General features: G+C 37.7%; 1 protein-coding gene across 1 annotated transcript in view; it reads left to right on the top strand.

The window, feature by feature from the left end:
* The window catches only part of LOC131794989 (uncharacterized), a 4,391-nt gene extending 1,829 nt beyond the window's left edge, over nt 1–2,562 (top strand). The window contains 9 exon segments of the mRNA XM_066172420.1: nt 11–122; nt 342–428; nt 533–623; nt 707–756; nt 1,222–1,330; nt 1,423–1,526; nt 1,771–1,894; nt 2,225–2,266; nt 2,416–2,562. Coding sequence (XP_066028517.1) covers nt 11–122; nt 342–428; nt 533–623; nt 707–756; nt 1,222–1,330; nt 1,423–1,526; nt 1,771–1,894; nt 2,225–2,266; nt 2,416–2,562 — 866 coding nt within the window.
* The last annotated feature ends 9,348 nt before the right edge of the window (nt 2,563–11,910 follow it).

The raw sequence follows: 11,910 nt of genomic DNA, 5'->3' as shown, positions 1-11,910 counted from the left end.
CTTTCAACAGTTTTGGGTATGTGGAAAGGTTACCGCCAGAATGCGACCGACTTCTATCTCGAAGAAAATGAATGGCACGCAAGCATTAATGTTCCTTCTGAAAATTTTGCGGAGAATGGTTTGTTCTAACTTTAAACTGTCAGGAATCCTTCTGTTACTTTGATCTGCCTTTCTAAATGTGTGAAATACGAGAACTCTCGATGAAATTTATTTTTGCATGCAACCTAACAACGCGGCAACCAAACAGTGGTGGAGCCTCTTAATAAGACTTAACGTTCTAGAATATGAATTATTTTCTTTTGCTTTATAATATTTTGTGTGTTTTGGTGTTTATTTATCAGGATCAGTGGTAATAGGTGCGTATACAAGGATCTTCATGAATTATTACAAACCAATCAGGGCGGCGGGGATAAAACTGAAAATTCAAGGTGATTTTGATAGCTATTTTCCCTAGACCTACCAAGTGCATCCAAAATTCGATGTTTTCTTTGTTAAAATCTAGGTGGTTATTAGCACAAAATGGTCTCTACAGGTAAGTGAACACAAGGATAATGACCGCGGCTGTAGATCCCAAACCTGAAAAATTACGACAGGACGTCATCTTAAAGTTCAGAAACCTGAAGGTAACAGCAAGAACACTAAATGTGCATTTCAGTCCGTTTTTGTTAGGTTGACTTAAATCAACAGAAATACAATCCCTTTTTAGGTCGATGAAGGAGAGAAGCAGTGCACGTTTTGGAATGGCTTAGGCAAGAGGTAAAAACTGAGAAATTATGAACCTTAAGTTTTATTTGTAATGATTTAGACAATTTGAAAAGCATCAGCTAAACGGTTATTCGGGGTGTGGTAGTCCGGTGTCTCAGGATATATTTATAGCAATGATTACTGATATTTTCGATAATAAAAAGGAGAGTCTGACAATAACCTCTCGGGACCTAAAAGGTGTTAACAGAGAAAATTATGGGGACAGCTTTTTTTAAAAGGAAAGTACAACAGCTGCTGTACAGATAAAGGTTTTGTTTTACCTTGAAAATTTTTCCCCTGTATGTGTACCTTTGTTTAGGAATATCATGTGATTTTGGTCGTTCTCCATAGAAGTGCAGCGGTATGATACGCCAGAAAAGAAAAGAGCTATATGCGGAAGGTTTTACTTTTAAGAGCAGGATTTGATTTTTTTTTAAATTCAAAATCATTATTCTTATTTGCAATAATAATTCTCAGGGATGGTTGTTACGTAGATCCATTGAGGAGCAACTCAAAGGACACAGTCTGCAGATGCAATCATTTGACGCATTTTGCTGTCTTAGTTGACTTTAGAGACGACGGGGAGGTATTGTTTTTCTTTTTAAGGTACTTTACTTTCAATAAATAAGTGTCATGCTCCCCGAAAAACTCTATTGTCCATTTTCACTTTTGCCACAGCTCTCCAAGAAGGACGTTACTATTCTGGAGATAATCACATACGTCGGATTAAGCCTTTCCATCGTCGGAATACTTTTGACCATAACGCTGTATTCTTTTCTCACGTAAGTATACTGCTTCCAAACAATCAGTGTTGCGCTTTCTTGCATGACTTTCACGATGTAAAAATCAGGCCAGTACGTGCATAAATAGATTAGATCACTCTGAGACTTGGTAATATTGATAGGTTTTTCAATTTTTTAATGATATTCGCTTAACCTTATAGAGAATTCTGATTACCAGAAATATCCTTGAAGAAAAGATACAAATTAATAAATCCCCATATCTCAAATTATCACCCTCCTTCAGACTTGGCATAAGAACATGCGTCGTGATGATTCCCTTGCTGGGTGTCACGTGGTTATTTGGACTCCTTTCGCCTGCACACAAAACTTTCGCCTACATTTTCACCATACTCAACTCCCTCAGGTGAGTTTTTCCTACTACTTTTTTTATCCATTTAAAAACATTTTGCTATGGTCAGATGACATCTGCTACGGTAACTACAAAATAAGACATACGATGATAAACCTAAGAAAAAAAAAAAAAAAAGAGAAAAATACTTTCTACTGCTTTTTTGTCATTCTCGTAACTTAAGAGGTTATATGGTGTGAGTGATTAAACTTAATTCACTGTACTCTAAGCTTTTAAACAAAAACTAAAAAGAAAACAAACAAAGAAAACAAAACCTCTCTTTTATCTAACCTTTTATTAATACTGTTTAAAAAAATGACACTGAAAACGAGTTCCTTTGTCTTTTAAGGGTTTCCTGATTTTCATTCTTCACTGAGTGCGAAATGGTCAGGTAAGTTTAATTTTAACAGAATAAATATGGTATAGATAATGAGGTTTTAAAAATTTACTATACAAGTGTAAAAGGATACATTGGTATGCCTATTTTCCTTAGATTAGAGTAAGAAAAAGAAAGCTTTCAAATTACTTGTTTATCTGCAGATTAAAGAGCGATTCAATAGAAAGATGAGTATCATTTTTCCATCCGAAAACATTGGAAACTCCACAAAGAAGAGCTCACAGGTTAATTCAAATGATATTAATAATATTTGGACAGTTGAATTGCAGTCTTGCAATGAATTTGAGTAGAATTAATCAAGTTAAATAACTAGATTTAACAGAACGAGAACGTAAATTAGTTGTTTAGTGTGATAATTTAGCCTGTGATAGTTGGTCTGTACTGGTTCTTCAGTTTCGATTTTTCGCTTAAGTTAAGTAGTTCCGATCGCATCGTTGGCTTAATGGGTGAGTCTAAAGTATGTACAGTCAGTAGCATTTACGCATTTATGTTTTTTAAAGATTTAAGGTAGATCTATGCGCTGTATTAGAGTTTTTTTTCTTTAAAATTATGTAATGCTGAGACTTTCGTACGTATTAGGGAACGTATTTATGAGCTGTAAGATAAATTGTTTTGAAGAATAGGGTTCATTCATTGTAAGTACCTTTTTTGTACTTTATTCATTGTAAGCTTGTACTTTATTCATTGTAAGCAGTCTGTCCCTGACATATGGTTGGTTTTTTTTTGTTCTGGTAATGATTGCACTTTGAAGGTTGCAACGATCTTGTCAAGATGCTACTATTTTTCATAATTTCATAAAATTAAATTTGTCTGAAAAAAGTTACACGCTTAACACTGATAGCATTTCATTGTCTTTTCTTTCATTTCTCGTGCACAATTTCTTGCTGACATTTACTGATGACGTCATATTTTACTACTTTTGAGCAGATTAAGAAAGCATTGAAATAGCAATCTCTGTCATGCTTGTGCAATAGTAGTGTTTTCTACTGGCTTTTAAAGGTTATAATAAATAAATGGAAAAATAAATAAGTGAATAACTAATTAAATGACTAAAAACAAATGAATGAATGAATGAATAAGATATTCAACGGATCAGTTGCTTTTGTCGAAACGTATCTTCCTCGCGTAACGAGACACTTAGTACGCTCTAAAATTACAATACCGTTTCGATCATGCTCTTTGGTTTAAAATGTCCCTCAGGAGGAGTCGCTCGGCTGAGTTTATCATTATGAAGAGGAACGCTGTAAACGCCCTGTCTTTATAAATCAAAACAGCTTGACGGCTTAGGATTACAGAAACTGATATTTTAGAGGGAAGGGGTTTAAAATATATCCATCCCCACCTCCCGCCTCAAAGTGTTTTATATGAGGCCATAGAAAGAGATCAAAAGTCTGGTATCGCGAATGTTTGATGTAGCACTGATATGTCGCCAATTTAAGACTATTTCCACATTTCCAATTCGTAATATCGAAAAGTTCCGTCAATTTTTCCTGTGGCTGATCTCATACGAATAACATTTCTAGAAATTATTACAGAAGATTTGGAAAGACAGGTATGTATGTATAAACACGATTAAATGTTTCGAGGAGCGCTTAATTGTCTTACAAAATTTTGCCGAGTTTTATGATGGCTGAAAAGTATCTTTAAGAGATCTTTTTTTAGTGGCATTGCAAATAACATTAATGCGGTATCGCATCTGATGACAAAAAAGCCTAAGTGATATCCATAAGTGCATCAGGGATTTGGCAACACGTTTAAATAAAGATGGATCCTCCAATTGTGTTTCTAACCAGAGTTACATGGGGGGCGGAAAGACCAGTTACATACCTATTTTTCCTACATGTGAGTTGATCTTCTATCACTTAGGACACAAATGTGTGGAAAATATTCATGGGAGAGGTATTATAAAAATCAAGATCTCTTCCAGCTCCTGCGTCTCCACTGTTCTCCTCCAATTCGGTCATCTTCATTCATTTTTTTCAGATGCTAATGAAGAAAAACTACTAAAATAGAGCATTAGAGTGCTTCTCTATTGAATGCAGTAAAACCCAACCAACGTAAATACAACAGCCATCAAAAGATAGGAAAATACCAATAAGAACCCAAAGTAAAAACGATTAAACTTCGAAAGAAAGCAAGAGAAAGCGAGAGAAAACGCGGCCGACCAAGATTTGAGACACCTTTCTGGACCATTCTCAGAGAAAAGTAAAGTAAAGCAAATGGAATCCCGGATTGATTTTGACACTCAATTGATGGATTCTCTTAAAAGTAAAGGTAGCTTCTATTCCAATCCATTTACATTTGGTAATTAATGCAAGTACAATGTCGGAAACTACTCAGATGTGACGAGCAAAAGCGTGGAAAACCATGCACGTCACAGGAACCAAATATTGCGAAATTTACTTTGAACCTGTCTGGATTAGTTTGTTAGGAAATGCGCGAACAAGGGATGCCGACCAAATTTCAACCCATAATGAGGCGTGCTACAGGTTGACTGGATGGCAGTAATCCAACATTGGCTGAAGGCGCAGTTAACAGAAGAATTTGCTTCCGATATACTAGTTTGTGTTACGGTACTCGAGATTGCTAATGAAACGAATTTTAATGACTAGTTACTGATGATCACCGCGTTAAAGAACAATGTTATTGATTTTCAGCCGAGAAAAACTCTCTGAAAAGCATCGCAAGCTCTCCCCGTCATGTCGGAGTCATATTAATGCCAGTAAGAGAATATCAAAAAAAATAAGGAGAAAACAAGGATGCTGAAGTTTATATTGTGAGCATCCTAACCATCTACAATCTTTTGTTTCGTGTTCACATACTGCGACTGATTCATTTCGGATAAGATTGCTATTATCATTTTAAGCAATATAACAGAAATACTATTAAACAGTGTGCAATTAAGTCTTGAAAAAAAAAAGCACATGACAAAGTAATCTGGAGAACTTTATAATCAATTTACTTTATCAACTACAGTAGAGATAGACTAAGAAAGGTTTAAAAATCTTAAGCTGCGTCTGCAGAAAAGTGTCAACAAATCGACATATCTAGGAGCCCAGGACTAATTAACTACCTCAGCCTCCCTGTGAAGACTCGAAATTTCACTTTCACAAAACATGTGAATAAGTAGATGATGGATGCTAATACAATATCATGATGAGAAACGATGTTTTAATTCAAGCAATTTTTTCCCCAGTTTAAAGCAAAATGAAATGAATAATTGATTCCTTTAATCAAGAAAAGGAAAATAAAAAGCCAATTAGCAGGAAACGAACAGTGAGAGAGAGAACTCATAGCTGCCGGCCAGATGTCTTCTGAAGATATTTTAAACAGCTTTTCCGCTAAAAATGTTAATTCATTTTACCTTCAGGTCCAAGCACAGTGGTCTTCATAACAGGGAGATAAAGGGAAGGTAAAGGAGAAATATAGGGAAAAATTCAATCGGAGACCTTTCAATACATATCGATCGCTCACTTAAGGATGGTTCTGACTCGTCGCTTTCCAGTTCTGCCAATGCTGTGCCAAATGTTCTCCGGACTAATCGCACAGCAATGCAGTCGTCAAGTTTCCGTGTATGGAATGATGCTTCAACGACACATCTTCAAATAGTCGAGACCTCTAACACACTTGAGTGTCTTACGGCCTGTAATGACGAGAAAAGATGTCAAAGCTTCAACTTCGTCGTTTCCAAGAACATCTGTGAGATGAATAACCGCACTAAGGAAGCCAGACCTGAAGACTTCGTCCCTGACTCTGATCGGTATTATTATGGAAGAGTTAGAAACAGAGGTTTGTTATTAGTAAGAGAAAGAGCGAAAGTAAAACATTTGAGAGGCCTGTAGGGATGCTGACCTTTCTGCTATCGCTGAATGCAACCGCACTTTGGACAATTCGTCCCTTTTTTATGAGGTTATTTTATCCTCGAACAGAAAGTTGAAACTCGACCCTAAAAGTTATCTTTTAAGTATGTTTCCGTTAAGAATTTTTTATTCTTAACCGTTTAGAAAGAAATCTAAGTAAAAACATTTCGGGAGAGAGATGTTGACCTTTCTGCTATAGCTGAAAGCAAGCTTTGGACAATTTTTTTATGTTATTTGTACCCTCGAACAGAAAGTTGATCTCGACACTAAAAGTTATCTTTTAAGTATGTTTTGTTCAAAAATGTTTTATTCATTATCATTATCTAGTTATTTAAAAATTTCTTATACATTTATTTATTATCTGTTTCTCTATTTGTTTGTATTTTCTTATCAAAATCCTTACTTTTTTCTTCGTTTAAGTTCTGTGAATCATCCAAAACTGTCAGTTTCTTCTTTCAGAAAAGTTACTGTAAACATATTTTTTATCATCATCGTTCAGTTCCACTGGGATCCATTCCCGAGCTTCCTGCTGAATCGTGTAAAGAAATTAAGGCCAGTGAAGGAGAACAAGCGGTCAGCGGCAACTACTGGTTTAAATCAAATCTACTTAATATGCTGTTTTGGTTCACTGCGATATGAAAACGGAAGGTAAAGCATAAACTTGCAAAGTGAAATCTAAATCAATCATCATTCATTCTTTAATTCACTGATAAATGCAATGATTTATTTTCCTCACTCACTCGTTCAATTTCTCCCTGAATGAATGCAGGGAATGTTCAGTTTTGTTCCTTTCTTTAAAATTAGCAATTTTAATAATAATAATGAGATGGTTATGGGATTAGGAGTGGACATTCCACGAGTAGCCCTTCTTTGAAAAATTGGTTTTTGTGGGGGGAGGAAAACCAGAGGACCCGGAGAAAGATTTGCGTAGCAAGGACGAAAACCAACAACAAACTCAACCCACACGTGACACCAGGTCTGGGAAACAAACCTGGGCCACAACGTTGGGAGTCGAGCACTCTCACCACTGCGCCATCCCGCTCCTCCAGAAAGAAATAGAATTTTGAACTAATTGTTTACGTTACAACTGCTATTAAATTTGTGCTACAGATATTGACGAGTGCACTCATGGAATCCATGACTGTCTCAACGAATCGGCAAACTGTTTTAATACGGTTGGATCGTACAACTGTGTTTGTAAAGATGGTTACCAGGCGACGGAAAAAAACCATTTGCACGCCAGAGGGTAGTAGTTTGGCAGCACAAAAGTTATAAATTGTGACGATGAAGAGCTTTAGTTTTGCTTAATAGTTTTTTTCTTTTCTATAACTATTTAGAATGTATAAGCTACTCACTTCTGACCAGTGGAACAAGGAAAACACCTACGACACACCCCAGGGAAGAGAATCTTGCGACAACGACCTCAGTGCGGGCTGGTTTCGTTTCCAAGGAGATGCAGGAACGAAGATGCCAACCAAATGTGTACCTTACAAAAAATGTGGCACTGACTCCACGGGTTGGCTATACGGTTATCATCCAACAGTAGCTGATGGAAAGTCAGGAGGACGGTTTGCTTTCGGGATCGTACAGACTGTTGTAAACATCCAGTTTATATTAAAGTGAGAAACTGTGGATATTTCTATGTTTACCAACTAACGCCACGAACATCCTGCAACCAACGCTATTGTGGCACTGACTGATAATTATGCTAGGATCAACCACAGAAAGGTCTAAAAAAACAGAGACTAAGTGAAGAGGGGGTAGGAAGGAAGGAGGTGGTATCGTAATTTGATCTCAGTCATTGATAAAGACTCAATAACGTCAACTCAGAAGGATCTAATCAAAGATAAATAGATTGAAAAGAAAAATTCCTAAGAAAGATGGAAGAGCGGCCCCACTTTAAACTTGCCATTGTAGATCATCGTCTAAAGGGTTAGAGTTAGCTTTACTAAACAGCAATCCAGGTTGTTAGAGTCCAAAATGGCGGAGAGCACATGATTATACTTCTCAAATGACTGTCTTAATCCAAGTGATATAATTGTAGCACATAATCTAGCCAGGGGAAATTCCTTATCATCTTTCCTTTAAGTACTGAGTTATCAGGGGCGCTCTCCTCTCCCTTCCTGAACGCAACCGGTTAACAAACAGCATCTATCCAAGAGCAAATGCGTAAGTTTTGCATTTCGACGTTCAACCATTGTGCACAATTAAGGAGGAGAAGGCTGGGTAAATAAGGCTCTCTTGTGTTTCAGTATTTTGAGAATTTGACATCACTGGATAGACTTGAAATTTAAGGTTCCTCAACAGCGTATGTAACAGGCTGGGAACAACCGATAAATTTTTTTCAAAGCCTAATTTGCACAAGTCTATCCAGTGATGTTCAAATTCTCAAAATACTGAAACACAAGAGAGCCTTATTCACCCAGCCTTCTCCTCCTTTAATTGTGCCACAATGGTTGAACGTCGAAATGCAAAACTTACGCATTTGCTCTTGGATAGATGCTGTTTGTTAACCGATTGCGTTCAAGAAGGGAGAGGAGAGCGCCCCTGATAACTCAGTACTTAAAGGAAAGATGATAAGGAATTTCCCCTGGCTAGATTATGTGCTATAAATTATATCACTTTGGATTAAGACAGTCATTTGAGAAGTATAATCACATGCTCTCCGCCATTTTGGACTCTAACAACCTGGATTGCTGTTTAGTAAAGCTAACTCTACCCTTTAGACGATGATCTACAATGGCAAGTTTAAAGTGGGGCCGCTCTTCCATCTTTCTTAGGAATTTTTCTTTTCAATCTATTTATCTTTGATTAGATCCTTCTGAGTTGACGTTATTGAGTCTTCATCAATGACTGAGATCAAATTACGATACCACCTCCTTCCTTCCTACCCCCTCTTCACTTAGTCTCTGTTATTTTTAGACCTTTCTGTGGTTGATCCTAGCATAATTATCAGTCAGTGCCACAATAGCGTTGGTTGCAGGATGTGACGTCAGTTGGTAAACGTAGAAATATCCAAAGTTCCTCACTTTAATAAAATGGATGTTTACAACAGTCTGTACGATCCCGAAAGCAAACCGTCCTCCTGACCTTTCCATCAGCTACTCTTGGATGATAACTGTATAGCAAACCCGTGTAGTCAGTGCCACATTTTTTGTAAGGTTCACATTTGGTTGGCATCTTCGTTCCTGCATCTCCTTGGAAACGAAACCAGCCCGCACTGAGGTCGTTGTCGCAAGATTCTCTTCCCTGGGGTGTGTCGTAGGTGGTTTTCCTTGTTCCACTGGTCAGAAGTGAGTAGCTTATACATTCTAAATAGTTATAGAAAAGAAAAAAAATATTAAACAAAACTAAAGCTCTTCATCGTCACAGTTTATAAACTTTTGTGCTGCCAAACTGCTTACTCTCTGGCGTGCAAATTGTTTTTCCGTCGCCCTGGTAACCATCTTTACAAACACAGTTGTACGATCCAACCGTATTAAAACAGTTTGCCGATTCGTTGAGACAGTCATGGATTCCATGAGTGCACTCGTCAATATCTGTAGCACAAATTTAATAGTAGTTGTAACGTAAACAATTAGTTCAAAATTATATTTCTTTCTGGAGGAGTCGGGATGGCGCAGTGGTGAGAGTGCTCGACTCCCAACGTTGTGGCCTAGGTTTGTTTCCCAGATCTGGTGTCACGTGTGGGTTGAGTTTGTTGTTGGTTTTTGTCCTTGCTACGCAAATCTTTCTCTGGGTCCTCTGGTTTTCCTCCCTCCACAAAAACCAACTTTTCAAAGAAGGGCTACCTCGTGGAATGTCCACTGCCAAATCCCATAACCATCTCATTATTTATTATAAAAAATTTTAAAGAAAGGAACGAAACTGAACATCCCCTGCATTCATTCAGGGAGAAATTGAACGAGTGAGTGAGGAAAATAAATGATTGCATTTATCAGTGAATTAAAGAATGAATGATGATTGATTTAGATTTCACTTTGCAATTTTATGCTTTACCTTCCGTTTTCATATCTCAGTGAACCAAAACAGCATATTTAAATAGATTTGATTTAAACCAGTAGTTGCGGCTGACCGCTTGTTCTCCTTCACTGGCCTTAATTTCTTACACGATTCAGCAGGAAGCTCGGGAATGGATCCCAGTGGAACTGAACGATGACAAGAATATGTTTACAGTAACTTTTCTGAAAGAAGAAACTGACAGTTGCGGATGATTCACAGAACTTAAACGAAGAAAAAAGTAAAGGATTTTGATAAGAAAATACAAACAAATAGAGAAACAGATAAATAAAAATAAATGTATAAGAAATTTTTGAATAACTCGATAATGATAATGAATAAAACATTCCAGTTGAACAAAACATACTTAAAAGATAACTTTTAGTGTCGAGATCAACTTTCTGTTCGAGGGTACAAATAACAATAAAAAAATATTGTCCAAAGCTTGCTTTCAGCTATAGCAGAAAGGACAACATCTCTCTCCCGAAATGTTTTACTTTTTCTCTTTCTAAACGGTTAAGAATATATGAAAGTCATATATTTGAACTGCGGATAAAGACGTGAATGAGAGTGATCCTCGCAGTAATGTGCACTACTTAGGCAGTAGTGAAAATAATGACCTCTGCGATACCGGTGCAGTGCTCTACCAACTGAGCTAACAAGCCAACTGGGAGCTGGTCATGATGTTGGTTCTAAATGATATATATGACTTTAAATAAAATATATGACTTTCATATATTCTTAACCGTTTATTTCATCACTTCAGAGCGCTGCAGCGGACTTCGGAACCAGGGGACTAACAGTTTCAAGATTAGCAGACAGCAAGATGTGGTGGAAAGGTCCGACCTTCTTGGCGTTTCCAGAAAGTGACTGGCCTAAACCAAAAGCAGCGAATCCAAAAGAGGAAGCCTTGACAGAAGTGAGAGCTGAACGAAGACCAGATCTAAAGAACCAGCTTTCCAGACAAGAGGAAGAGAACGACAATCAAAACTCAGAACAGGAACATTCAACCTTCGTTATTCTCGAAAAGGAAACTTGGCGTTTAAACCCAGCCAGATTCTCCAAATGGTACCGAGCTTCTTCTCAGGGACAGTTAGAAATTGGATACTCACTGGTTCGGGTGAGGAGTTGGGTCATGCGATTTATCAAGAACTTTAGAGTCCCTGAAGAGCAACGCATCAAGGGAGAATTGACGACAAAGGAACTCTCGGACACCGAACTTGACATCATCAAGGAAGTACAGAAAGAGGTTTTCAACGAAGAAATTATTGCACTAACGGCAAGAAAGGAATTGAGCAAAAGAAGTCATCTGCTCCCCCTTACACCGATGTTGGCTGGAGAACTATTACGATCAAATACAAGACTTCGGCGATCAGATGACCTGGCGGCTGACACCAAGTTCCGATTATTCTGCCAAAGAAACATCACGTGACACAGCTGATTGTGAAGTATCATCACGAGATGGAAAGTCACGAGATGGGTGTCAACTATACACTCAATCACCTGCGATCAAGATACCATGTGATTCACAGTCGACAAGAAGTAAAGGCATGCATTCATAACTGCTTTGAATGTAAGAGGCGTTTTCGACTCCACCCTGCCAAGCAACAAATGGCCCCGTTGCCGCAGTTTCGCTTACAGATGACTAACAGACCGTTTACCAATTGTGCAACAGATTATGGTGCCCCTTACTTGACCATGCAAGGACGTGGAAGAGCTCGAACCAAACGATACCTGTGCCTTTTCGTTTGTTTACAAACCCGCTGCTGCCACCTGGAA

This window comes from Pocillopora verrucosa, chromosome 9, assembly GCF_036669915.1.
Source record: "Pocillopora verrucosa isolate sample1 chromosome 9, ASM3666991v2, whole genome shotgun sequence".
In the NCBI taxonomy this organism is placed as follows: domain Eukaryota; kingdom Metazoa; phylum Cnidaria; class Anthozoa; order Scleractinia; family Pocilloporidae; genus Pocillopora; species Pocillopora verrucosa.
The sequence above is the reverse complement of the archived record's forward strand: the minus strand, read 5'-3'. Positions and strand labels throughout refer to the sequence as shown.